Source organism: Netta rufina, assembly GCF_964035555.1.
Source record: "Netta rufina genome assembly, chromosome: 2".
In the NCBI taxonomy this organism is placed as follows: Eukaryota; Metazoa; Chordata; class Aves; order Anseriformes; family Anatidae; genus Netta; species Netta rufina.
This window is the reverse complement of record NC_140124.1, coordinates 16,303,456-16,331,394: the sequence shown is the minus strand read 5'-3', so window position 1 is coordinate 16,331,394 and position 27,939 is coordinate 16,303,456. Positions and strand designations below refer to the sequence as shown.

The 27,939-nt window shown below is 48.6% G+C and overlaps 1 protein-coding gene across 2 annotated transcripts; it reads left to right on the top strand.

The window, feature by feature from the left end:
• JCAD (junctional cadherin 5 associated) lies at positions 1 to 27,765 on the top strand. Of its 2 annotated transcripts, XM_084282533.1 has the most exons (5): positions 1 to 64; positions 10,748 to 11,100; positions 15,922 to 18,386; positions 18,522 to 19,571; positions 22,733 to 27,765. In XM_084282533.1, the coding sequence occupies exons 2-5, from the start codon at positions 10,808 to 10,810 to the stop codon at positions 22,765 to 22,767; spliced, it is 3,843 nt and encodes a 1,280-aa protein (XP_084138659.1). In that variant the 5' UTR covers positions 1 to 64; positions 10,748 to 10,807; the 3' UTR covers positions 22,768 to 27,765. The 2 variants fall into 2 exon arrangements, with proteins under 2 accessions (XP_084138659.1, XP_084138658.1); XM_084282532.1 differs by having other exon boundaries at positions 15,922 to 19,571.
• The last annotated feature ends 174 nt before the right edge of the window (positions 27,766 to 27,939 follow it).

The following is a 27,939-nucleotide window of genomic DNA, read 5'->3' as shown; positions in this document are numbered from 1 at the left end:
CCGTCCCGCCCCGCCGCGGGTGGCGGGCCCCGCAGGCTCGGCGCCTCCCGGCTGCCGCGGAGCGGTGAGTGCCGGGGGGGGGGGGAATGGGCATGGGGTCGGGGGGGCTCGGGGACGAGCTGCAGGAGCCTGTGGGGTCGCCCTGCACCTGCTGGGACCCCTCGGTGAAAGGGGGGTCCGCCGGCAGCCCCCCAGCTCCCCCGGGGAGGTTTGGGGGGGGGGCGCGGCTGGAGCAGCCCGCAGGGGTCCCCGCGGTGCGGGGTGGCTGCAGGGGGGGGGGGGAGCAGCAGCAGGCTCCCCTTTGGGGGTCTGTGCTCGTGTCTGCACGGCAGTTGTTGGGGTCTGGTGGTTTGTTTCCCTTTTCCGTGTCCCAAAGCGCTTGCTGTGACGGAGGGGATCAGCGCTGCAGTGTCAGAAGGGGTCTGCGCCCGTATGGCACTTGGGTATGGGCTCAGGATTACAAGGGGCGGCCTCACTCTGCCCCTAGGTCCATGCCAGTGGGCTCTTGCATCTATTAAATATATTTTTTTTCCTTTTTATTTTTTTTATTTTTTAATTTGTTTTCCCTGTTTTGTCAAGAGTTGAGAATAATAGCTTTTTTTTTTTTTTTGTGTCGGGGACCCTGCATGTTGGGTTACCCCAAGTGCAGATATGATCTAACTGAGCGCTCAGGCTGATCCGCACAGGCAAGGCGTTAAACCTTGGCCGGTGACGGTGAGAATTGTGCCCTGCGAGAAGCATTCAGCTCTGCTTCTTCCCGTGAGCTGCAGCGTTTTCTTCTCATTGCTTCAAAAGTTCTGGTTCTGCCCGGAAGGGCTGCTGCTGCTCGTGGGGAGCAGGCACGGGGAAAATAGCAACCTTCCAGCTTCAGACCGAAAACGATGGGATTAATGACAGAGAAGGGCTGTGCAGTTAAGGGATGCAGCCGCCGCAAGAGCCTTAGTTTGTCCCAACATTTCCAGTTTGTAATCACCGAGGCCAGACCTGCCCTACCCTGTCATGTTCTTGCAGTTATACAGCACGCCCAGGTACGTGGAGGAAAAAGTGTGGTCCTGCCAGCTAGCCCCTTTGCTGAGGATGCTGAGGGCAGCAGGAGTAAGGAGAGGACCAAGGCAGGCTGCTGCACCGGGCAGCTCCTAGCCCTGGAGGCAGGATGCTCCCTAGGGTGTCCCACCAGGCACAGCGTGCTGCAAAATGCCAGCTCAGGCTGTTGTTTCAAAGGTTCGGCCCCATTTCTGCATCCTCTGCCTGGTGATGTTCATGCTCTCTCCTTGCTGCAGCATGTGTTCGTCAGCTCCTGGAAAATACTGCTCGTTCAGAGCCTGCCTGGCCGTGTGTGTCAAGTGGCATGTCACACTGGTATATTGTTCTTTCGATGCATAATTTCACTGGCCTCTTGTGACCTAAAAAGCACACAGAAAATAAACAAGGGCATATTGTTCAGTGGGAAGGGTGCAGAAAATCTTCTGCCCTTCACCGCCTGGTTAGGAAAAGGTTACTTTTAAGCGTTGCTCCTGATTGCCAGAGAAATGACATGGCACATGTGGGCTTGGTTTTTGCCAAGCAGACTTTATTTGGGAGGTGATGCATTTCTGAACTTCTCGGTCACCTTGGAACTAGTTGTGAGTGCAGAGCAAAGTCCTGTCCAGATCTTCTAATTAATTTGGCCAAAGGCCATCCTAATTAACCTTGAGGGAGTTCAGGGGTGGGAGAGCTTGGTATGAAACAATTGTTCTCTTGTAATTTGCTTTTCACAATGTGTCGACCCAAACAAGCGCTGCATCTCTAAAATCCTCTGGGTCTCTTGCTGAAGCCATTACACCAGTTTATTTGTTTTTTAACAGATGTTGTTTTTCACTGCTTGAGTGGAAAGGGTTATCTCACTTTCTGCAACCTTGCTATTGTGCTTTGTTTTAAGAGCCAGTGGACTGGGGCTTGCTGGGGAAGCTTACTCACCGGTTCCAGCGACAAAGGAAGGGGCTGGTCAGCCTTCCAGTGGTCTTGATGTGGTCGTTAAGGTCTCTATGTGAACGGATGGCATCTTTTCACATCTACGTAGAGATAACCCGCTGTTCTTCTGGTACTGGCAGTGCCTGCAGAGAACAAAAATGGGCAGCAGACTCTTTGTCGCCCAAGTGTATTGCAGTTGGGATATTAATAGAAGTTGTCAGCCGTAACTTGGACCATCTCAGATGGTGGGGCAAGGGAAGGGAAAATTTACCAGCCATTTCTGAAGCTTTAGGATAGGTCCTCTTACCCCACCACGCTGCTTGCTGCTGGACTTTTTGGTCCCTGGGGCTCTGTGCTCAGGATCTGTGCCACCTTTCACCCCTCTGTATGTACCCTACCAGTGTACAGGAGAGGTGCCTGTCTTACTTTTTTTCTAACACTAATGCTCTCAAGTGCTACTTGGCTTTTATTTTCTAGTAGTGCAAAGGGTCGGGGGGAAATCCTGCTGAGACTACAAGGCAGGACACACAGACGCAAGAAAGAAAGATCAAAGATGTCTATAATACAGGAAGAAGCAAAGGGTCAATCCAGAAGAGAGGGCACTCAATTATACATACAAGGGTAATATAAAAGGGATAACAGCACAGGAGAGGATGGTAATGTCTGAAAATGAGTAAACAAACAGACGTATAAGGCTACGCTGAGAATTTATTTACCCCAGCAGACACAATCCTTATCTCTTTGAAAGAGGAGAAGACCATGCCAAGCTTGGAGCGCCTCCGCTCCCAGCCTCGGTTGTGAGCGGGAGAAAGTGTTTGTTTGCGGATCGCTCCTCCGTGAGCCCTGGCCTGATGGGCCGGCCCGTCCTGCTGTGATTAGTAGGATGCTAATGTGCGTAATCCTTTTGATCACAAAGCCCAGGCTCTGTAAGTCATGTCACCGTCACCTCAAAGACATTCGGCCCCGTGATGGATCCCTTATTAGAAATTTTTACTTATAAACATTCAATACAGTTATTATTGACATCCTTTTTTTTTTTTTTTTTTTTTGCTTTATACAAATGAGAGTGTTTCTGTTAAAAAAACAATTACAAAAAAAAAAAAAGCTCACGCAGTCTTAGTGTGGGAGTTGCTTATTAGCACTTTGCCCACAGGTATTTGAGGTGAGATGATTAGCCCCTAGCAGCCTGATTTTAGGATGTGAACAACAAATGTGATTACATTTGCTTTGTTCCACCACAACCCTGATGGATCTTGCCGTACAGAAGCGTCATAACTGCACGGAAACATTCGTCTGGGTTTTAAAAAATATTCTCTATTGCTCCTTTTGGGCAGGGAAAGAGTTAGCTAATTACGCTTTGTTTAATAAATGTACTATTTTGTTCTCTTCTTGCGACAAACAAAAGCTGTCATTTGGGGAAATATACCATATGCTGCCAATTGGTCTAAGAACTCGTTATATCTGCCGTGCAGAGTAGCAGCGAGTGCTCTTTAACAATTGCTCCTTCTCTGAAGAAAATCTGGACGGATTTCAGTGCAGCAGTGTGCTGCTCTGTCCTCGGTGGGAGCGAGCTGTTGACGTTTTGAAAACCAGCTAACACGAGCAGTGGTGTCTGTGCATGCCTGGACGTTTCCTCTCCCCGTTTCTGCCTTTATTTCTCTTCGGATGCTTCGGAGCCTGAGCAAATGAATGCTCAGTCAGCGCTGGGTTAGGCTACAGCAAATTTAAAAATCAGCACTAGCTCAGCTCCAACCTCCCAGCCACGCACCATCAGACACGTATTTCATCATCATGTGAACCCAATACTCAAACACCCATAGCACTTAAAAAAAATAAATCAAGCTCTGTGCCATTTTTTCTTGGCAAATCCAAGAAGGCAAGCCTCAAAACCTGACCTGAAACCCAGCAGAGGGGGAGAGCAGCAGTCACTCATTACGGCCTCCCCCAGCAGAGGAGGCGCTCGGTGCTCTCTCTCATGCCCTGGTGGGTTTGCTGATACATCTGTGCCAGTGAGATAAAAGACAGGAATAACTACCTTCTTCCAGATAGATAAACTCTTTAACGCTCACTCCTCTCCTCCTTCCCACTTCCTAATTTTATTGGAGCCACCTTGGATCATTCATTTATTCTCTGGCTCGGCTCCTTGGTGATTTCAGTGAGGACTTCTTGCTCGAAGACTGCAGAGAGGACGTGAGCTATAATTTTCCCTTTCTGTGAACCTCTGTGTTACAGAAAAAAAATGTGAACCCTCCTGCCCATAGGTAATGAGGATTAAACACAAAATTCACAGATTTCTTTTTCGTTTCTGTGAGGTGAATGAGAGAGACTCGCTTGGGAAGGCCTGTGGAGCCGCCCTAACACTGAATTATCTCCCAGCAATGACTGTGGCACGTCTTCACGTGTGGTCAGCAGAGCTGATCATGCATTTAGCACGAGTGGCTTTGAAACCCTTGGTGTGGTGTTGGCTGTAGTGGGAACGGCCTTGAAGCTCTGTCTGGTGCTGTGTGTCCAGATCTGACCCCAGTCCTCTGGTCGGGTACCGTCCTTGTGCCTCTTCTCAGGTCATCTGCTGCCTCTTCTGTGTGCAAGCTCCTTCAGCGTGTGGTGTTTCTTGTGCCTTGTGCTCGTTTTGGGACTTCACGTCCCAAAGAGCCGTGTGCTGGTCCTCCTCATCTGCATGAGGCTCGTGGTGGAGGCACAATGGCGCTCGTGTGAGGGTAGGCCCCTAGGAGAGCGTGGAGGCCAGCAAGCTGCAGCTGAGGAATCAAGAGGGAAACAAGAAATACGTCGTCTAGTCAAATATTCAGAATTACAGGTGTGGGGCATTTCAACAAAACAATACCTTTGGGGATGGGGGGGAGGGTGGAGGAATGTCAAACTGTTTAGTGTCTGTCCCAATCCCTGGTGTCTAGGTCAGGATCTGCTTTATTTCCACTGTTGCTGATAGATGTCCCTTCAGCCTGTTCTCGAAGACCATTGTTGGTAGAGATTTGTAGCTTTCCAGTGTCTGACTATCCTCAGGGCTAGACAGTCTCTCCTGATGCCTAACCCAAACCTCCCATGCTGCCTGCTGAGGCAATTCCTTCAGGTTCCTACATCAGCAGGGAGCGGGACAAGATTATCGCTGCCTGCTAGCAGCCTGACATCTCTGAAACCTGTTATCGCGTCTCGTTCTCTCACCCCAATCCCTCCTCCCTTGTCCTCTGGCTAAACAAGGCCGCTTCTTGTAGCCTTTTCTCCAGGGGTCGCACTCCGTAACCCTTTTATCACTCCTGCCAGCGGCTGGCAGGGAGCAGCTGGAGGCAGGGCCCAGGACTGGGTGCGGGGCCGGGCACAGAGAGGAGCAGGACAGCCTGACATGAGGTGCTCCTCCTGGGGTATTTCCAGATGTACTCGCCTCTGGGTGCCAAATCCTGCACTGCTCTTGATGCCTTTTTTCTGTGTGGCTCTAGGCCCGGAGACCCTCCTGCAGTACCGCTCCGTTTTGTACTTACACATCTTCCTTCTTCGGCGTGGTGCTTTGCACCTGCCTGTATTGAATCTGTCATTCGCTTCGGATAGGTTCTCTAATTTATTAAGATTTTATTCTAATTGTAATCTCTGAAAATGCTCGTAGCACTCCCTACTGATTTGTAATTGTAATCCTTATTCTAATTTACAAGTTATTAATGGAAATACTGAATAGAGCAAAACCCCCGGCAGAGCCCTTGTGTGTCTTTTCAGGCTGACATTTAATTTACTCACTATTCCTTGAGTGCAGATTTGGAACATTTGTATATCCACCTACGATAATATATTATACATAAATCGTATTCACCTGCTTTGCATATAAAACTGTCACATGCATCCGTCAAAAGTTTTCCTCCTTCCAACGTGCAACTTCTGTATTTTCCCCCTAGTCACTACGCTACCAACTCTGCTGAAGAAGAAAATTACATTGATTAGACTTAATTTGCTCTTGACAAGTCTGTGTTTTCTGTTTTCTTACAACTTTATCATGTGGGAGTGGATGCAGCTGCAGGGTTGCAGGGAGCTGGAAATCGCACTGCTCCTGCTGGGCCGCACGCTCGTCCCCTCTCCCTCCTGCTCCGTGATAAATCAACACCTACCAGAAGTATTTACAAGTGGCTTGAATAATCTGTCTGAGTTGGTATCAAAGCCAGGCTGTTTGGTCTACGATACCTCAGATCTGTCTGTTTCCCCGTTTTGTTTGAAGTTAGATAATGCTCGCCCTTCGCCCATCCTCTGAGAGCTTCTAGGAGGTATTTGCTAATGGCTTGGAGGCTGCTCTGCCTACATCCCTGCTCCCTCCTTACTCCAGGCTTGCACTTAATTAGGGCCCACTGAGCTGAATGCATCCGACTTCCATTAATGAATTTCTTCTTTACCATCTGAACGTCTGTCTGTCGGCAAGCAAACATGGTGCCAGCTCTTTCCACATCACCCGTGGTTCTGAGCAGAGGGCAGGGGCTCGGCACGCCAGGTTCAGCTGTGAAGCAGCCTGCCCTTTGCAGCTCCATCTCTCTCCAAAAGGATCAAGGTAAACGTCTCACGGAGTGTGTGTGGTTTTGATAAGCTGTCTTGTATGCACACATGCAAAACCGGAGTGAGAAAACAGGAGAGATTACAATGGACAAAGGCTTGGATATTCTCCTGGGATGTAGCTCAGGGTTATATTTAGTCTGAGCTCGTAGTACCATCTAGTATTGTAACTTCAACTCCAAGAACCTGTTCTCCATTGCTGTATTCTGTCGGGCTTTTATCGCTTCATCTGAGACTTTCAGGTTGTGTGTCTCTCTCAGGCTAAATTTATTCTAATAGCGTCAGCCAAACCAATTCAACCATTTCCAAGAAAAACTAGGGAGAGGAGGAAGGAGAGGAGGAATGTTGTTTTGCCCACATTAAAACGGGGAAAGAAAAGAAACCTTCCAGCTTCTTGGTTGAGAGCTGTGGTGCCATCACGCTCAGGAGCAGGATCTATGGTTACAAGGCTCAGAGACGTCTGCGTGTTGTTCTCAGCAGACCTGTCTCTGATTCCAGCTGCTCCGTTTTCCCAAGTTTTTTTCCTCACATCCATCAGCATCTCACAGCCTCTGGTGCAGTGCTGGTGCCCTCGTTGCTCCCATGGATGTGTGAGCAGAGTGTGCCTGCGTAGCCCCAGCTTTGCCCAGGGAAACTTTTCCTCGGTTTCCCAAGGAACCGGGAATGAAGGCAGCGGTGTGCAGAGAGGTGAGAAACTACTGGGGTGGGAGGGAGATGTGTTGGTGCTGGATTAGGTGGGCAGAGGGATGGAGTTAGACAAATTACTGCAACCAGCTTGTTGGGTCACCCCATGGTTTCCTTCATTGTGTGGGCACCTGGCTGGCCACACGTGGCACAACTTGCAGCCCCTTGGCCTCTTGCTTGTTGCTTTCAACATACCTCGTTCCGTTTTAACACTGTGCTTCAGAAAAATCTGCTTGCAGCCACTTCAGGCTGGGCTCCTAGAACAGAGAGGGCTGTTTTCACTTTAGTCTGTCTACATAAATACTGCTGTCTGGCACGTGTCTGATATAAAATGAGAATAAAATCACTGCGCACGCTAAGAGAAGTGAGTGAAGATAAGCTAGCTTAATGTGTGACCCATCTAGATAATACGCTTTGTAATTCAGATGCCTGTTAGTAGCTCCGTCTTCAGAGCAGCGTCTGGATAGCTGCTGTGGATAAAGCCCGTGAAGAACAGCATCACCTGCCCCGTGCATCAGCAGAGGCAGGAGTCCTGCAGACTTCAGCAGCCCGGAGGCACGAAATCACAGCCAGCAGCAAGCCGTTGGGTTGTTCAGGGTGCCTTGATTTTGGCAATTCGTGATGGTTGAGCACTTCGTTTTGCAACGTGAGCAATGCCCCTAGGTTACTGTCCTTTCTGTCAAGTTGCACAGAATTGCTTGCAAAATAGTATAAATAGTGACGCAGAGGTGGAATAGGGAGAGTTGGGTGCAAGAAGGACTTCCAGGGGTGGTGTTCGAACAGTTTGAGGGTTGCCACCTTCCACTTGAAGTAACGGAGGGAGGGAGAGGTGTGACAGAGGGCAGCCAGCACCGGGCCACTTCCCTGTCCCTTCTGGCATCCCGCTGAACTGCATGGGTGCTCCCCCAGGATCAGCACCAAGCGAAGGAGCACGCCGAGAGCCTGCCCTGAAGGCCACAGAGGGCTCAGTGGCACACAGGCCACGCAGATTTCCGCAGCTCAGCCCGCGCTCGCTCCTCTCCATCTGACAGCACCGTGAAGAAGTTTCCAGAGAAAAGCTTGGCCCCGGTTTGCAGCTCGGTGCGGGGCTGTACCGGCTGACGGGGACAAGTCGGAAACCCTGGCAAGATAGCAGGCATCCTCAGGAAGCAAACCCTATCAGAAAAGCACTGATGTCATTGGCAAACAAAACAACCGAGCGCTGGAAAAACAAACTGTTTTGCAGCCTTGTTGATCTTGCCTCGAATTAGAAGCTCTGCGCAGCCTTTACTCTTTGGCCCAGTCTCACGGATTATTTACAGGACGGCACCGCAGCCATGGTTTTGCTACTCCTGCCGGTCCGATCCCTTTGATTTTAGCTTTTTTTTTAGATTTATTTATCTAAAGGAGGGTGGGAAGAGTGTCCCAGCGCTGCAGCCAGTTTTGGAAAGATGCCCGGTGTCCCTGTGGGCATCGGGTGCTGACAGGGTTGATGTCCTGTGGGCTTTGCTCCTCCTCACCAAAAGGGATCAGAGTGAGCCCCACGGCTGGGGGTGCCTTGTCCCTTTGCCTTTGCCTCCCCGATGTCCCTGTGGCTGCAGCAGGAGGCAGCGAGGGGGTTAAGCCGTGCTCCAGCCTGACAATAATAGCAGGAAAAGCACATTTCTTCCTTGCACCTGCGATGGGCTTTCTGCCGTCCCTGGTAGTCACATCGGATCTTCCTCTCGTTAGAGGCTGAGCAGCTCTAGCAGCCAGCTGTTCCCCTTGCTCTGCTCCTACCTGGCTCCTCGCACGGTCCAGGGCAGGGGGAGGATGGAAAATCAGCTTTTTAGGTCAGCACTCAAAAATAAACCACAAAGCCTTCCCTCCCCTCCAGCAGGGAAGGGTCCTGCTCCTCCCTGCTTTCTGCCTGCTTGCTGGCTCCGATACCCGGAGCACTCACTGAGAATTTGGAGTCCTGTCCTAGCAAGGGAGACTCCTCAAATATTTTCGGCGCAGAGCTTTATTCCTCTGTTTTTAAAGGGTGTGTAGCGCTGCCTGCGTGAAAAGGGAAGAGATTCATTAAGCTCCAGAGACAAACCGGTTTCAATGCTAAGCAGGCTCGCAGGCTGCAAAGCCACTTCTGCAGCCTTGCAGGTTACCGGCTAAATCGTGGCTCTGCATTTAAAACGTGCATGTTTTTCTGCCTTAAAACACTGCTTTTCCACACCGTGGGCTGCCCTGGTGCTCTCCAGGGGCTCTCCACACGCCTGGAGCCACGTAGGGGGCTGGACCCATGGCCCCAGGGCATCCAGCAGACAGGGCGTGAGCAATAAGGGGATGGGGATAAAGCTGGAGAGCTGCAGGGTGGCTGCAGTACGTGGAGCACTGTGCCACAGAAACTGGTTTAGGTACTAAGGCAACCCATCGGCTTCTGTGGGTAGGCAGCCCGAGAGGTTTAGCCCTAATAAATGCGCAGCAGCCACCCCGGTAGTTGCTCCATCCAAATTATTGTTAATAGCAGTGAAGAGGGCTCTCCCTTACCTCTCGCCCAAGAAGAGCATTAGAGCCCTGTGTATAAAACACGCTTTGTTTTTCGTGATCTTTGCAGAGATGATCTCCTTTTGGGTGGCTGCTAACGCTGGGCTCCTGTCCCTCAGGTGGGCCTGCTGCTCTGAAGGACGCACACCGCTCACCAGGTGTGCCAGATGAAGTCCTTACGCAGCAAAAACCCTCTGGAGTGGTTTATGTTTTACATAACAAGTCTATTTCTGCGTGTTTCACTTCTCATTTGTGCACTTTTTCTTTTTGGTAACGCAGTTCAAGCCCAGAGGAGTATCTCCAGGTCAGTCCCTTGCTGGGCACGACCTGCAGAATAGACGAACACCTCCCGGGCATTTTAAAACTACGGAAGAATGGGTTTTCTGTAATCGCCATAACTAGCAGCGAGGGGGGCACGGACAACAGAGATTGTTTCTGGCCAGCTAATGCAGTTTGCTGAAGCTCCGCTGGAGTCCTGAACTGAGGACTGTCACCGGAGAGAAAAATCTTGGATTGGGAATCACTGAGACACAACAGACACAGGCACCTCAGCTTGATTTCAGTCGTTTTTTGCAGGGAAAGCCTGCTGTAAAAATAGAGCACGCTCGAAACTTTAGGCTTCGTGTCATTCTAGCTGAGAATTACTGGTTTCCAGCAGGTCAGCCTAGGCCAAATAGAAAATAATCTGTAAAATAGGCTATTTAAGGTATTGCATGACATTACCTGGGTTTCTCATGTGGTCGCTTAATGACTTTTTGTTCTCATGCATACATTGTCCTCCATGTGAACATTTCTTCTTAATTGGAATATGCAGAGCTGCTGGGAGAGGCGGCTTGCCTTCTAACCCGTCTCCTCCTCCTGGCTTACAGAGCACGCCAGAGGAAAGCTGGTTTTGAAGCAGACGCCTGAGTCAAACAGTGGGTTTACCTCTGGTGCAAGGGTTTGGAGGAGATCTGAAAGCTGCAATGAGTGCTGGATCCGTCGGTGAGCCGGCCTGAGCCAGCAGCCCACCGGCTGATGAAGGATGCCTTCCCGTGCTTAAAGCAGTTTGTGTGATTTTTTTTTCTTCCAGTGATGGGTCCTGCTGGAGAGAGCTCCCTGATGGCGCAGCTGTGAGTGAAAGCAGCGCAATATGTTCAGTGTGGAGGACCTCCTGATTTCCCATGGATACAAATTGTCTAGAAACCCCCCTGCTTCCTACGAGGACAGATACGATGGATACCGGCGTGAAAGCGCGGGCACCAGGCCTGCTCAGAGGCCGCTGAACGGGTTCGAAGCAGACTCGAGAGCTTACAGCAAGAAGCCTTTGGTGAAAACCAACTCAAGCAGCACCGAGGGCAGCCATGGGAGCCACGGGAGGCGAGCGGGTCCTGGTTACCACCATGGCCTTCAGGGTTTGTCCACTTTTCATACTTCAGAAGGGGGGTAAGTTTCAGCATCATGCCATGGCTTTGCTTTCTCTTCCTTTGGGGTTCCGGGCGGGTAACTGAGCATGTCCCTAACCCGTGACACCGTCTTCCTGTGATCCTTTCCTGCTAGTGACCATTTCCATGCCCGCAGGTCCACGTCTGCTCGCCTCCTGCTCGGGGAGGCCCCTGAGGGTACCGGGGTGGTGGGAAGTGGCCACCTGAGGGGAAATGCCATTTACTCATGTGGTCTGTCACAGAAGGGCCTTGCTGAGGGGCTGGGGAAAGCTCGGTCCAAGCGCAATAAAAATAAAAAAGAGAGGCAGAAGCTCTTCCTTTTGTGAGTAGTTTAAAAAAAGAGAGCCCAGCTTCTTCTGCCACGTACATGGCCTGGTTTTGTGGTGGGTTCACCCATCTGGTGGGTTCCTCCACGCACAGGGCACTTTCTGGTTTTCCGAAGGCTGCTCTCGTGGAGTAAACAGGCGAAGGTGCCCGTGTGTTTCTGTTCAAAGCAGCTCACAGCCAGTGGGAGCTCTGGCCGTCGCCCCATACCCCGTGCCTGCACAGCCGCGGGGTGCTCACCGCCGAGTACGTGCACGGCGGGGCCGGGGCAGGCCGGGCAGGAAGAGCTGTGTGTATACAGCACGGCTCGGGCATTGTTTCGTGGCTATTTGAGTGCTCCCGATCAACAAAGGAAAGGGGCGAGAGCAGGACTGGAAGCCAGCCCAGCTGTGACGGGGGTGCTTCGTGAGGAAAAGCCCCTTCCTCTGGCGGAACGGGCTTGAAACTGAAAGCAGGACGCAAGGCTCTCGCCTCGGGACCTCGTCCTCCGACAAAGACCTTCAGTAACGTGGCAAAGGCGTGTGTCCCAACTCATGCTCAGAGTGCTGGGTGTAGAAGAGCTGATGAGCCTCCAAGCACCCCAGAAATATGGGGTGTTGTCCAGCTTTTGTGAGGTCAGGAGGTGCTGCTATTGTCTCCACACATTGGGATTGTTCCGCTGCTCTGCTGACGTGCTTTGCTCCACCCTGGTGTTCTTCAGGCAGGTTATGGGGGAGCATAACCTCCATGTGGTGATGGGAGTGCTGTCCTGGCTGTCCTGGTTTAGCCAAGCATCAGGAGGCCACGCGGGAAAGGTTTGGAAGAGGCTGTGAGGCAAAGAAAACGAGGAAGCTGCCCCTACGGGTAGAGACGAGACGGTTTGCAGAACTGCATCTCATCTGAGCGTGGAGGAGATGCACTTCGCTTCCTTGCTTGTGTGGGAGGAACTGTGTTGGTAGCTAGCCAATTTAGAGATAAGCAGATAGCATCATTAATGAGATCACCTGCTGCAAAACTTAGACAACTGTGCTGGTGTTGCAACGTGGATGAGATGCTGTGAGGATAGGAGCCCAAAATAGAACAGAAGTTGCCAGTGTCCGGAACAGAGCTCTGAATTTTTTCCACCTTGCTGGCAAAATCCTGGAAATAAGTTCTTCACAGTGCCTCCCTGCTGGGCACAAAGTCTGTCCTGGTGAAAAAATCTCATGCACCCTGGGCAGCTGGGTGCCTAATGCCTTCTGTTTACCCACTAGAAGCCAAAAAAACGAGGACTGAAACTGCCATGCTGTTGTTAGATGGCCCTACAATGGCCTCATCCTGCAGGGTTTTGACTAAATACTCTGTGCCATGCTCCTTTACTTCTGGTGGGTCCTGCTCCGGCCTCTGGGCAGCTTCGCCCTGCTGCGGTGAGAGCAGCAGCTGGGTGAGATGTGGTCGTGCAGCCAGCACAGGGTGGGCTGACAGCCTCCTTTCTTGCAGAGGCCCAAGATTCGTAGAGAGCCAGCACGAGTTTATGCTTTTAGAATGCTTTATTAGCTTAATTTTATATAGATTCAGCTCAAAGCACTTTATGACAGCAGTCGTGATGTCTGTTAGAAGCAGGCCTTGTAGAAAAAGTTCCCAATGATTAAATCTTCCTCTTGGTCCCGTGGGACCCCTCTGTCCCTGGCTGCCACCAGAGAGCCAGCTGTGAAGCTCCCTGTGGCCAGAAGCACATTTCTTCGTGCACCAGCGTGGCTGCAGCCCGGAGCAAGGCAGACTTGTGCACTGGGAGCAGCATGGACAGAGAGTGATAAGAGGTACCGTGAGAGCTCTTCGTTGGTGATATGTCCTGGATGCAAAGACCACAGCACGACTGGCATTCACCATCCCGACCTGTGGCACTGCTGAGGCAGCATTTTGAACTTGAGGCAACTTGGGGATGCTTCCCCTTTCCACCGCTTCATTAGATCACCCAGCAGTGCCATAGATCCCCTAAATCCTCAGGAGCAGAGGTGTCCTCAGGCTGTGCTAGGCTGGAGGCCCATCAGGAGGCTGTGGAGTGTCCCCTTACCCTGCACAGTGTGGTGCCATCCTCTCCAGAGGCTTACAGGGCCTGGGAAGCAGGCTGTGTGTAACCATCCCCAGCTCCTTGGGTCAGGCACTGGAGAGAATGAGATTCTCTGCCTCGTGAATGAATAGACCATAGGAAAGATCAGCTTTAAAATGCCCTAAATACAGCCTTTTAAACGTCTTTTCTGCACTCATGCTGCAGTGGTGGTCACGTGGTGGTTTGTATCGTGCTCAGAAATTTATTACGGAGCCTAGCTGTTAATCTTTTCCTCTTTAAAAATAAATTAAATCTTTCAAATAGCTTTAATAAATGGAGGAACATCCTTTCTGTAACTGAAGCTGTCCTAACTTAGAGCAAATTTACTTCAACGAATATCCGAGCTTGGGTTTTGTTTGTCTTTAAAAAAGCAAACTAACCCAAACTGTTCTTTCAGTGGTTTCCTAGGAAAGGGTTGAGTAATGCTTCCTTCCCTATTCCCAATTTCCCATTAAATCCTTTAAACAGGCAGCCCACCTCGTTCCTGTAGTGTTAGCTGCAGTTGTTGCAAATCGCAGCATTATTGTCCCCCATACCTCCTTCCCCCAGTGTTCTCATAGTTAGGTTGATAAGAACTTGTTTGCACTTTATATTCAATGTTTCATTTTGTTTTGTTTCCTGTTTGTTTGTTTTTAACTCTGAATTAACCTTTGCAATAATTGTGATAGATTCGCCATCTCCGGAAATTTAAAGATCCAGACTTTAGATGCTTTTCTAGAAGACCTGCTGCCAGCGAAGCAGAAACCATTTCAGGGAGTTCTGCTGGCCTGCATTGAACAGGATGTCAAGCCAGATAATCGTAACAGTCTCTTCTGGTCTCGGAATCTATGACTCTGTACTTTCTGGGATTTTTTTTATAGTCCCTTTAATGATGAATGGTGAAATCAGACCAGGTATTTTGTGTTCCTAGCAGATCTGACGGAACCGAAAGAGCAAGCTGCCCATCCCCTCGTGACCAATTTCAGAAGAAGGCAGCTTTTGTTCAGCTGCATGTTTTTACACGCTGAAATGCATAGAAATGTTTGTTGGTACTGCAATCAACTTTCCAGTATAGGAGGCGTCCCGTTATATCTCATTGATTAATTAAGACATTTATTACTTCGTGGGGCTCAGCAACTGAGCTGTGCTTTGTGCTTCAGAAGCAAAACGCTTTGCTCAGATGTTAAGTCTTAATTCGGTTGAGTTAATGTGAACAAGATGCTCCTTATCCCAGCTTAGTTTTAAACTTTTGTAGTCAGAGCATGAAGTTAATCTACATAAAAGAAAATTACTGTGGAGATGGATGATGCAATTCTCATTCTGAATTTTAAATTATATTATCTTTTCACAAACTACTACTCAAATAGGGTGCTTTTAGTAGAAAAACGAGCTAGATGACAGTGTTTATGTACCTTGAGGTTGAGGGAAGAGGAAGAAATTCTTGGGTTCTCTCTACATCCTTGTCCTATTTATGTCAATTTTGATTTTTCATTCTAGTCGTATGCTGGTGGCAGCTATGGAGTGTAATAGCAGCTACACTGTTGGACACCTTAGGCACAAGGATAGCAGGACATGGTTCAAGTAGAAGCTTAATTATTTATATGAAAGGATACCAATTTTGTTCAGCAGTAATATACAAAATAGTTTGCAGTCTGTTCAGAACACATGAAAAAAATGGTCTGTTCATGGAAACCTGTGTTCTGAATCTGTAATTTGCAATAAAATGTGTGACATGTTTCGTATTTCAGTAATGGATTGTTGAAGGTCATCCCTCTTTTGTTAAAAAATAAAAAAGTTATACTTCTTTTGGTGTGTTTTAGGTTTAAAGAGTGGTTCCACCTTACTCAGAGCTGTGCTAATATGTCACCACGGTTGTGGCATGTATCCTTTCGTCCAAAGCCCTTTAAAGAGATTTGTTTCCTCAGCAAGATGAACGAGAATCAGTGCAGGAGATGACATGTTTAATTTCAGCTCTTGCACTAGGATGCAAATCGTGCTTCTTACAGAATGTATCTTAAGAAATAGCCCCCTACCCTCTACTTTTTAGTTTTAGATCCCTATTAAACTCACCTATCCCAGTAGTCCCCTTAAAGTTTCTAGGTTTTGGTGTAACAGAGTGCAGAAGTAAACTCAACGTAATTATTTCTGTCTGCCAGTCGAGGAGGGCTGTACGTGTTCGCAGAGCGTGTAACCGTGTGCACTCGTGTCTCTTTCTAACAGCTTTGCACAGCTAACAACATGCCAGCAGAGCATCAGTTCCTTCGCCATTCCTCTGCTCGTGCTAACGACTGACCTAAATCCTCTCACTAAAATCATAAAGTGTCGTGGTTGAAAGTAATTACAGAAACCCCATTGGCATAACTCAGCATTCGACCTCCTAACGGGATCACCCATGAGGGAAGGAAGGGGCGGCTGTGGAAACGTGCCTGTGACACTGCCTTTCTTTTTCAGGACTTATGACAGGCCTCAACTAGCATGGCCTTCCCAGCCCAAGGCTGACAAGGACCTGGCCTACTGGCGGCGGCGAGGACAAGACTTCAGCGTGCTGCTGGGCTACTCCCAGAAAGGAGGAGTGGAAATGCAAGGGCTGGCGGCAGCCCACGGGGTGCCCCGGCACCCCAAGGACGCTCAGCTGAAGGCAGGGCTTGGAGCAGAGTACGTCAGGAGAGGTGGCCTGCCGGAGAACTGTGAGGTGCCCGGCGACTGCAGCTGGCAAGGTTTGAGGCTGGAAAGCTGGAACCAGCCGAAAAAAGTCGGAAGGCAAATGTCGGACGGCGAGAGGGAGAAACTGCTCCAGGAGCTGTATGCGCTGACCCTGCGAGACGACGTGCTGAGTGCCCACAGCAAGGGCAAATCGCAGTCCCTGCCCAGAGTCCTGTCTCCAGACAGCATGAGGTGCGTGGAGATGCCCTCCCTGACCAACAGCAACAGCTCCCTCAGCACAAGTAAAGCCCCGTCCTACCCCCCAAGCAGGCCGGCTGTGGAATCGGCCAAACACCACGAATCGGGGAGCCATTTCCTGCCCCTGGTGAAACCCAAGTACGGGAGGCCTCTGATGCCTCCCTCCTACGAACTGCAGCGACAGAGCAGGGCACCCGCTGACACCGCTGGCTTTCAGGACCACCCCCAGAAGGACGACCCCGCTCCCTACTTAGCCAAAGCACACGAGCCGAGGCCAGACGCCTGCGTTCAAGACCCGGGTTTGGAGCCCCCGGTCTATGTACCTCCCCCATCCTACAAATCCCCTCCCCACCACGCCGTGACTCCACATTCCCCCAGCGAAGTGCCTACCGATGCCACGCATGCCAGCAGCAGCCCGCAGGACGCGGCGGAGCGGCTTGTCACCTGCCAGCGACCGCCTGCGAATAGCGTCGAAAGAGGGGGCGACCCCTGCAGAGACAGCCACCCTCCTCGCGGGAAGCAGAGCCACCCGAGACGCCCCGCCGAGCACCTGCGTTCTGTGCAGTACATCCCCTTCGACGACCCTCGGATACGGCACATTAAAATCGCCCCCCCTCCCGAAGGGCTGCAGGACAGCACCAAGCGCGGTGAAAACGCGCGGAGTCCCAGTGCTGGCACGTCGCAGGAGCGAGATCTCGGCGCGCAGCACCACAGTGCCTTTCTGGATGCAGCACACTCCCCGGCTTCTGCAAAGGGAGAAAGAAATTCGGACAGCTCCACTCCCAGCTGCAGGTGGTTGGCGCCGTCCATCCGCGATCAGGACCATTGTGCCTTGCTGGACCAAAGAGACGGTTGTAGCTCAACTAATCACAGCCCCCGTAACGAAGCCGGCACGGAGTACACGAGAGGCAGGCTTTCTGCGAGGAGCTCACATATGGACAGCACCTGCGAGACCGTTACGAAAGTGAAGAAGTTTGAACCTGGAACTGGGATGCAGAGCAAAAAGAGTTCAAAGAAAAAAATGAATGAAACTATATTTTGTTTGGTCTCCATCCCAGTTAAATCAGAGTCAAATCTGCCAGATACAGATAGGAACAACAACATAACCCAGAGCCCTGATAAGAACGGGTTTGATAACAATGGGGCTTTGCAAGAACAAAGTCTCTTAAGTATGTCTTCGACGGACTTGGAGTTACAGGCGCTTACAGGAAGCATGACCAATAAAAATGAGTTACAAAAACAAGAGCTGTGGAGACCAGAAGAGTTCAAACAAATGAATGACCTCAGATTTATTCAGCCTGCAAAACACAGAGAGCTCAAATACTCTGGCTCCTGGCCAGGTGATCAGTACAAAGACCAGCAGACACAGACCAGTTTTTCCGAAGAACCTCAGAGCCCGCAGGTTTGCCGTGGTACAAAGCCTGGGCAGCCCGACAGCACCAGGCTGCTGTCTCCGAAGCAGCTGGGATGTGCAGCATCCACCACAAGGTCGAAACAATCGGGGTCGCCCTCCGACGAGAGGGGCTGCAGGCAGAGCTCTTACGGCATGAAGGGCCAGACGTACCTCAGCCAGTCCAGCAACAGCGCCTTTTCCAGGACTGCCACCTCCATCCTGCAGGCCTCCTCGCCAAAGGGCCACCAGAGCCAGCCCCTGCACGCCCAGGAGAGGGAGAACGGCCTTCTTCCCAAGGGCGATGTGGTTAAGGGAGAAGCAGGCGCTCCCTGCAACAGTAAGGAGCTGTTTGGGCAGTTCCTTCTGAAGCCCGTCAGTCGCCGCCCCTGGGACGCGATAAGCGAGCTGGAGAGTTTCAACAAGGAGCTGCAGGGGCAGGAGGAGAGCACGAGCAGTGAAGAAGACTTGGAAAGCGCCGCGGCTTCTCCGCTGGCACATGCCCTTCCGCAGAGAAGGGCGTCCAAGAATGAGAACCAGGAGCCAAAACGTGGTGGGAGGTTGGAAACGGGTGTGCCAGAGGTGCCCGTGTTGAAGTCAGGGAGAGTTAAAAGCAAGTCTGAAAGTTGGAGCGTGGCGACCGAGCACGGTGGCGAGCCGGGCTGCGTTGGCTCTCAACGCTCTTCGCAGCCAGGAGGGAGCAGTGAAGGAGTCAGGCCAGCAGATGGAAGCCTGATAACAGAAATGAGGGCAGAGGAAGCCAAGAGCAGAGCAAACAAGCAGCCCGTTCGCGCGGGACCTATCAAGAGATTCTTGTCCAGCAGCCCAAGCAGTTGCTACCATGGCAATCCTTTCAATAATCCCCTTTTACAGGAGATGAGCGAAGACCAAAATTACTTGGACTTTGTGAAACTCAGCAAAGGGGCAGCTCCTCAAAACGATCCAGTATTAGAGAGAGGCTCAGTGGTACGCTTGTCCTTAACGAAGAGGAGCCAAGGGCGCTCTGAGCCGGATTTGAGGTCGGTGGGACTTGATGTAGCCCCAGGACCAGGTGCTAACAATTCTGATCACTCTTCAAATGCGAACGCAGTGGAAATCCCCGTGAATGAGTCCTTGCAGGCGAGAGCTGCAAGAATTTTAGGCATAGAGATAGCAGTGGAGTCTCTCCTTCCAGATGACCACGGTGGGCCCCATCCAGGCGCGAGCCCTGCGAACGGTGCCCAGGACTTTGAGTCATCAGCGGAGAGCACAGAAAGTGGCAAAGAAGGAAAAAAAGATGATTCTTACGAAGGCAGGCGTAAGTGTGGGTGGACAGAGAGCGCGCTCTTTGTTGGAGAGAGGAACCGAGAGAGGTACCTTGATGAATGCCAGGCCACGCACCGCGAAGGCGGCCCTAAAACATTGGTGAGGGAGCAAGCGTTTGAACAACCTGCGAGTCCCAGCCAAAACGAAGACCAAAACTCAGTGCCCAAGCCATCGGTGTCTCAGCATTCGGAGAAGAGAGTGAGGAGCACCTCAAAAGTGATCGAGACGCTCCAAGGCAAGCTCACGTCTCCCCCGAGCCGGACTGCCATGGAGCGCTTGGTGCGCATGAAGGAAGTGGACTCCGTGTCCCGGATGCGGCGCCTGAGCATTAAAAGCGCGGACTCGGGAGAGGAGGTGGACGAGGAGAAGCTGTCGAGGGCACCAGAGGAGAGAGGAAGCAAAGTGGCAAACTCCGGAGCTGTGTCCAAGCGTGTCATCTCCCTCGGCGAAAACGGCTATTTAGCTGGAGTGGACAAGAAGAAGATGGACAGAGATTTTTCTTTAGGTAAGACCCTCTTGTTGGAGAGCCAAGGGGGAGCTGCTTTATGTAAGGGGCACCGTCGCTCTGCCTGTGCCCACGTAACGAGGCTCAAATAGCAACAGGCTGTAGGTGGTACTGTCCCCATCTGGCTGCCACCCCCTGCGGAAGAGGTAAGGAGGGAGCCTATTTTAGGACAAGTTGCTGTAAAGCCAACTTGTGACGCTGAAGCTCATTCACCGCGACGGGCGCGCTCCCTGCGGTCTGTTCTCCGTCGAATTGTTTCAGGGAGCTGCCAGCTTCAACCAGCGGGGTTCAAAGACAGCCACTCTTGTGCCAGTGCTTGGGAACACGTGGTGAGTTACTCACAGCCTCTCCCTGAATACACGTTTTTTCCCTCTCTGATACTTCAGTAGACGCATACCATATCAGAGCTCAAGAGAAACTAAAAATAAAAATCTGATGTTCCTCTGGGAAGCCTCTGGGAAAAGGCTGCATTAAGGGGCCTGGAAAATTCTCTCTCTCTCTCATGAATATTTTCCAGATCATATGTTGAGAATAGCTGTTACTCCTAGGTCAAAAGGAAAGTTGTCTTTTTCAGTGAACACCTTTTTTTTTCTTCTTTTTTTCTGATGTTCCTCATCTCTCAAGAGCATATAAACTTGTGTAGTCCATATGCATCCCCAGAGCAGCACGAGCTGTTCTCTCTCCAAAGCAGTTTTCATATGGCATGTGAGCAACTGAAAACCAGTCGTTGCCATAGATCTGCACGAAGGGACAAATGTCCCAGGCCACCTGTCTGCTACATGAAATGAATTGGAGTGAGCAAGTGTATGGTGCGAAGAGTGTTCAATCACTGTTAATCTCCTCCTCCATTCTTCCATCCCGTCTGCAACAGCTGACACTCTGCCTTGAAATTTGCCCAGGTTGTTCATTAAACCCCATCGATGCAAATCTGTTCACAGTTTTCCAGTACAGAGGGACTGAAACTAAACTGAGCATACTTCAAAGTGCAAGTATTTCTTTCTTTCTGACAAAAAAATGTGTTTTTATGAGTTCAGAGCATTGACTCCTGCAGTCTTGCAGCCTTTTCCTCCATGTCTTTCTCCTTATCCCTCAGATCTGCAGCTCTTTCTGCTCTGAATTGTATTCTCTAGACCCAATTTTCCAAGTGGGTTCCTTCAGCTTCCTCGTATCCATCAGGGCGAGCACGCCCCACACGCCTCCCATACGCTTTCCTCCCGGGGGGTTTCTGCCGGCGTAAAGAAAATAACTCTTGTGGTGACATGACTTCAGGGATGTACCAAAACAGATTGTGTGTGTTTTATTGGAGTCTTGGAGTTATTCTGCAGTAAATGAGGTCTAATTTTATCCTTCCTGCTGACAATGCCAGGCGTGCATTCTACAGCGTGCTCCCATTGCAGCAGTTCCCTTGCAGCTGCAACAGCCACGAGGTGTTTGTCTGACCTGAGTGAGGCAGGCCTGAAGATTTCTGTGTAGAAAATCACAGATTTTTTAGCCTGATGTTTGTCGTAGTTAACTCCTGCTCCAACAGTCATCTCAGAGTAAGACCTCTCCTGAAACTCAGTGCAAGAAGCTGGTCTTACAATCTGATCTCCAAATGTTCCCAAATGCACTCGATGTCTTTTCTCCTTTGCTGTTTGAAGACTGCTTCTGTGAGGCTAATGATCTGGCTTTGTTTCTGTAGAGAGTATTTCGAGTTAGCTTAACCAAATGTTGAATAAATGTTTGTGCAGCAGTGCAGGAGTTCCTGTATTTGCCCCTCAGATACAGTCTGAGGCAGCCAAGAGTCTTCCTGGCAGTCTGGGCCTTTTGTGGCCTTGGTTTAGATGCTGAAGATCTGGGTAAGCTATCAGGGAATAAATTGGGCCACGCAGTTCCAAATCTTGTGGCCTGATTTCCTCTCCCCCAAACGGGCAGCACCTCCGTGTTGTGGTGAGCCCTCACAGCGTGAACGTGTGTGAAAATGGGGCCGTGGAGGCCTTAGGAAAATCAGACTTCTGAAATGTGAATCCATTTTTATCCTTAGGTCAACCTCATGCAGAGCAGTTGAGAAGTTGTGGATGTTCTTGTAGGTTAGGTGGGAAAAAACACTTGCAATTGAAAAAGTATTGCTGCTTTGGAGACATCCTCTCGCACCATCAATGCCTGAAGCTTAGAAAGATGCTTCAAGCATTGTCCTGGAGTGCACTGGCCCTCGAACACTATTTTCCCCTTGAGTTTTTTTTTTTTATTATTCATGTGGTGTCTGTCCTTGAAGTCTGGAAATACCAGAAGAGGCTGCATAGTGATAAGCACTTCAGAAAACAGAGGTAGTGCTGGCACAGCACAGGCTCCTTTCTTAGCTGGCCTAGCAATTTGAGGAGAGAAGGCAAGAAAAACAATCACAGATCCCTCCCCACGAATCCACCCACTAGGGCCATACCCAGAAGCTCCTTCTTAGCCTTGGCGTGGGTCTGGGTGCTGCAGATGGACACTTGCACCTAAAGCAGAAATCCCCCTCTGAGGATTTCTATGCCCGTTGGAATGAAAACATTCCCTCACATCAACATAAAAGATGGAAGAGCGTCCTTGGGCATTCAGAGAAGAAATGCAAAGTGAGGCGTGTCCTGTGACCTGAGGAGAGGTAGGCTAAAAGCCAAGACCAGTGTTAGTGAACCAGTTCTCACTTCAGTGAGTAACATTCGAACCGTGAGCTGCGGTTGTGCAGGCTGAAGCAGGTCGGTCTGACCACAGGGATGTAAGAGCAGTGCTTTCTGCTACACCACTGAGTGAACCTTGGGCTGGGGACACACAATCAGACGAAAAGATCTTGATGAAAAGAGCTTGCAGCATCTGCCTGTCCTGAGTCTTCAATACAAGGAGGGCAAATCTTATGTCCTTCCCTCTCGAAGCATCTGAAAAACAGATGTAATCATTTAGCAGCCAGTGAGCTTGCTCCTACCTACCCAAGGCTTCCCAAATTTTACCTCGATGCATTTGAGCTGAGTTGCTCCCAGGTTACACCGGTGTAAATACAGAATTTGGGTCAGGAATGTAGTAGTTTTAGCTTCCCTTTTTGTATTAAAATTAGGAAAAAGATTACATATTTCCATGGCTTGCTGTACCTATCAGTGTTAAATAAGATTCACAGTACCTTATTGATGGTGTTTTCTTCTCTTTTTCAGACACGTATGACCCCACCAAAGTTGAAAAGGTGTGAGATGAACGGAGAGGAGAACAGAGGTTCCTGCTCTACTAAGAATGTTTCACTGATTTTTTTTTTTTTTTTTTTTTTGCTGGGTGCTTTTTGTATGTTTTTGTTCTTTGATGCTTGGAAGTTGCCTCCATTCGTGGTGTTCATGGTGTACTGGTAATGCCTTTACCACTGGCACTAGGAATTAGCTATTTGTGTCTGAAACTGTTGCGGAGAGCGCAGAAAAGTCTGACTTCTACATTGGGACCATCTGGCTTTGTAGCATTAAGACTTAATGCCTACAGTTGGCAAAGCGTTTTTGTCTGAGCAGCATTTCAGTCTTCAGCAGGGATGATGAAGTGCATAAAGCGAGGCTTTTGAGCTTTCTCTTTGGTGTAAATGTAAACGTGGGAGATTAGTGAAATGATTTTGAAAAGAATGTGAATTTATAAGCTAAACTTCTCAGTCTCTATAGTCTAAACTTTGTTTAACTTAAGGGATTTTTGGCCATAAGTAGAAAGTGCTGCTGCACAAAGTGGGGGAAGGAATGTGAGACAATGGGAGCGAAGGCTGATTGTGAAATTATTTCTGACTTCCAGAGTTTGAATTTACTCGGATTAAATACTTACTTGCCACCTAGAGAGAAGAAAAGCAAAAACCCCAAAGCTTCTAAAAGATGGAGACTTTTGTAGTACAATGTACAGAACGTGTAATTATAGTAGCTGGCAACTAGTGTTTCAGACCAATGCAAAGTATACCACTGGCTGTTTTGCACTCAGTATTACCTATTTTTGTTTTGCTGTTTAGAAATTCTTTATATGAAAGAATAGTAGCTGGTTTAAAATAGCCCATTTTAACAAAGTAACTATATTTCTTGTTACAGAATACTATCTATTTTTCTACGATGTAAACAATTGCTAACAAGTGGCAAGTATAAAGAAGTATTATTATTATTATTATTATATTTTAAGAAGACTTATCCGTCTGAGTGAAGGTGACCCAAGCAGATTTCACTTGTGTATCTTAATGCACACGCCGTATTGCCACAGATCCAGTAGTGCTCCCTTATTTTGTTGGGAAAAGAGCCATCCATGTATGTATGTGTGTATGTACTACAGGGTTAATTTCTGTTTTTTCCCCACTCAACCCTTGGATCGCTCTGCTTGGAGCAACTTTCTGAAGCGCAGCTGAGAACCGTCTGGGCTGGTGTTGCTGCCATAACATTCCAGTGACTGTGATTACCAAAAAAAAAAAAGGGTTTGGATCTTCATCCCAGTGTCCTTGAGCAGCTCAGATGAAATACCTGGTTTCTTTCTTTCACTTAACTTCTTTTTGCACATTGTGGTTTTGGATTGGGCCAGTGTATGAAAATAAATAAACCCGGGTTCAGTTCTTCCCTGCAGCTCACTGATGGTGCCGGGGAGGAGTTCAGATGTCTTCTTTGAGGCATTCAAATACATGGCTTTAATGTATTTTATCTGCACACACAAATGCATGACTTACAGAGTTTATAATAAAGCCTATGCATTCTGCTCTTTGATACTGAATTAGCCTGCATAGGATCTGTGTCTTTAAAGCCTTTATGTCCACTCCTGTGCAGTTTTTGTAAGTATCTGGTCATTAACATTCTTCAGGTGACTTGTTCATGTACATCACTGGTCTATTCTACTATCCTTTTTTTTTTTTTTTTTTTTGGTTTTGTAGCATAATTTTATTTTCTAAAATCTGATTTCTTGAAATATGTTTTCCTAAGTCTGTACTTTGGAAGGAACACTCATCCTGTGTTTTGGCAGAAAGAATTTCTTGTCTGTAACACGATTCTGTTACATATGGACTATTTAAAGCTTGTTTGAAAAGAAACTGGTGTATAATTTATTTTATTAACTCTTGTGCATGCTGTCTAGCAATGCTTGTTGACAAGCTGTTCCTACCATCCTTATTATAATCACCTTTGTTTCAAAATAATCGTCTATCTCCATCTAGCACATCTGGGGGCTGGTAAGTGGCTGTAAAACATGTTTCCCACTGCTAATTCCGTCCATAAAGAGCCACTTCCTAAAAAGAATTGCTCCAGTTCTTACCATCCCACTTACTAGCAAAGCTGAGATGCCTGGCAATAACTTGAGGGATTTAATTTACCCTGGATTTCTGGAGAACTGTAAATGTCACATATCTCTGGTCCTGCTACCTTCAGTTCATGTCTGTGTGGAACATGAAGTTTTTGTGCTTTTTTTTTTTTCTTTCTGATGGGGAGGGGTTAACTGATTCTTCAGCGTCTGTTTCACCACTCATGTCAAGTAATTACTTTTCCAAAACATGTGAACAGCCAAAATCTTTTTTTTTTTTTTTTTTTTTTTAAAAAAAAAGGCAACAAGAAGAATTGGTTTTACTGGCCAACAATGAGAAATTAAAACTTAAAACATTAATAAGCTTTATTTTGCAGCAATGTGGCTGACCAATGAATGGAAGACTAGAGTTAGCACTGCTTTAAACATGGTGTGCTAGTTTAACCACACTAGATATTCCTACTGTGACATAGGAATGACTATGACTTAGTGTTTCTATGGCACCTGTGCCATATCAGCTATCTGAATGGGCTTGGGGGATGATACCATAGATTAACACCTTTCTAGAAGCCCTTTGGCAGTTGCAAATAGTCATCAGAAAGCTCCTTCTGCACCAGATGCAGTTAAAAAATAGTTAATGGTGATTTTCAGTGCCTGTTTCAATAAAGCTGTCATGGCAACAGCTGTCACTGGCAGTGGCCAGGGCAGGAGCTCAGGGCTGAGTGGATGCAGAGGAGGAGGAGGATGTGGAGCCTGTTCCTAGGGTAAAAAGCCAATTTATGGGGTTAGTGAGATAACAGCACCTGGTGGCTGTGCTACGGTACCAGTGCTGGTGCCAGGGAGGGACATGGTGAACCCGCAGCCTGAGGCTCTCATCTTCTGTCTGAGAAAGAAGAGTCACACCAGTCTCCAGCATTGCTCGCAGCTGCTGACCAAGAAAAGCCAGTCCCCTCGGGTTTGGAGCAGAGAGGTGCTAAGCAAGAAGGTATTCAGGGACTCCCTGATGGGAATGTCATTTTTGGAAGGTGAGAGTGCTCCCTCGTGTGGTTCCCCTGAGCACGAGTCAGGAGTTGGTCTGCAGGAAGAGCCACGGTTCCCTGATCCCACCCCAGGCCTTGCTAGAGGCATTTTGAACTAGACAGAAGAGTGCAATGAGAAATGCTCCTGTCTCTGAAATCCCACTGTCATCACTGACAAATAGGGTGGGACGAGAGAGGCAAAGGAGGGAAATCCCTTCGCATGACTCACAATCATCGGTAGTTGAAATGCCCAGCAGGAGGCCTGAACAAGCACCACTGGTCAGCTACTGACTCAAAAAAGCTTTCCTTAGGCGTAGGAAAGACTTGTGTTTCGTGCCACAGATTAGTCTTTACTGCAAACAACTGCAAACTGCATCAAACCCATCGAGCTCCCTTGTCTCCGCTCCTGATGGAACACGTAAAAATGAAAGGATGGTGGGAGCTTCTATACGCTGAAACAGCCAACAACTGCTGGGAAATAAAAATAAAAAAAGGACAATATGTGCTTAAAGTGGTCAAGTAATACAATTAATCTGTCAAGTGGGCACCCTTTAAAAATAACCAGTCCCATAGAGCTTATTTATATAAATATTTGAGTTTAGTGAAATATTTCTGTTTAATATCATAAATCAGTATTAATATCTTGGGTCAATACTCTGTTGCCTTTAGCACACAGCCAGCCAGCTGAATGTTAGTTTTACAATAGTGGACTTTCTGGGCTGGTTAAAGTGTTGATATTTTCTTCACTGCCCCTTTTCAAAAGAAAAGCAATTGGGAGAAAAGTACAAGTGAGATGTTCTTGCATTTTAAATAGCAGTTCTTGCAATTGCAAGGTAGGCATTTTGTCCAAGCTCACAATCTGACTGAGGCAAGTGTATCTGAGAAGCACATCTTTACTTGACAGGATCCATCAGATGAAATAAATGAGCTTTTTAATTGTTGGCCCTTTGAATGTTTCCTGTAAAGCTGTCCTTTTGCAGGACGCTGATATTTTCTTGGTTAAGGATCAACACCCCCCTAATTCCATTCCCCGGGCAATAAGCCACGATGCTGCAGTCCTAATTTACTGGAGTGAGATTTACTTACAGGTGTAGACCACGGAGTTTAAAGTTGTATTCTTCTGCACAGTCCCAGTAAAGAATGAAGCTGGAGATTTCATGAGATGATTATGCCATTGAATCCCTTAGAAGAGTTGGGAAATTGTGACTTCGTGTTTTCATTCAAACTTGCATGAAAAAGTGTTCACTCTGCCTCCCCCTGGGAGCTAAACGAAAGCTGTTTACCATCAACTCTATTTTAAAAGGAAAAAAATGTTTGAAACAAAGAAAAAGGGAAATCCTGATATCAATAGCAAAGCCCCAAACCACAATGCTACCTCCCACCCATGCTGAAAAATATGTTTGCAATATGGCTTGCAGAGCTGCTCAGCAGGGAGAGGGTGAAGGGAACTTAAGTTAGAACTGACTGACACATGGCTGAGATTAGAAATAAAAATGAAGTTTCCCAGCCAGGAGAAACCACAATAACATACAGATTATAAAACGAAGGAGGAACTTTCCACCGCGAGCAGCAGCAATCTCAGCCTTCCTTCCAGATCTGGACTGGCAGAGAAAATAATCAGAACTACTCCAAAAGCTGTTCCTAACCTGTAAGGAAAACAGGCAGAGTATCCTCATGCCTTTTTCCTTACACATTGTGGATAACTCTCCATACTGACTTTCAAGCTGCTGTGGCCTATCTCCAAAACTAATACCAGCTCATTTCCACAACTTTCTGCGCTAGGTAGCCCAAGGGCAGGGAGCTGGAGGGATAAAGAGAAAACGGAGGCAAGCAGTTTCAATAGTGTTTATATTATGTCAGCAGATGAATGCGTTTTAAGAATTTTCTTTGTATTATTTTTTCTGCACAATGCAAATACCGTGCTTCTATGCTTACCTGTAAACTGGAGGGGTGCTGCTGTCCCACAGGAGACGTTCTCCAAATAAAGATTTTGCATGGATACACTCCTCTGTGATGTTGATGTTGTTACAGAGCAAAACCAAGCGTGTGCTCTGATGTCTGCATCGCCTTGAGAGGGATAAATGTATTGGTGAAGTGATAAAAGGCTGCAGGTA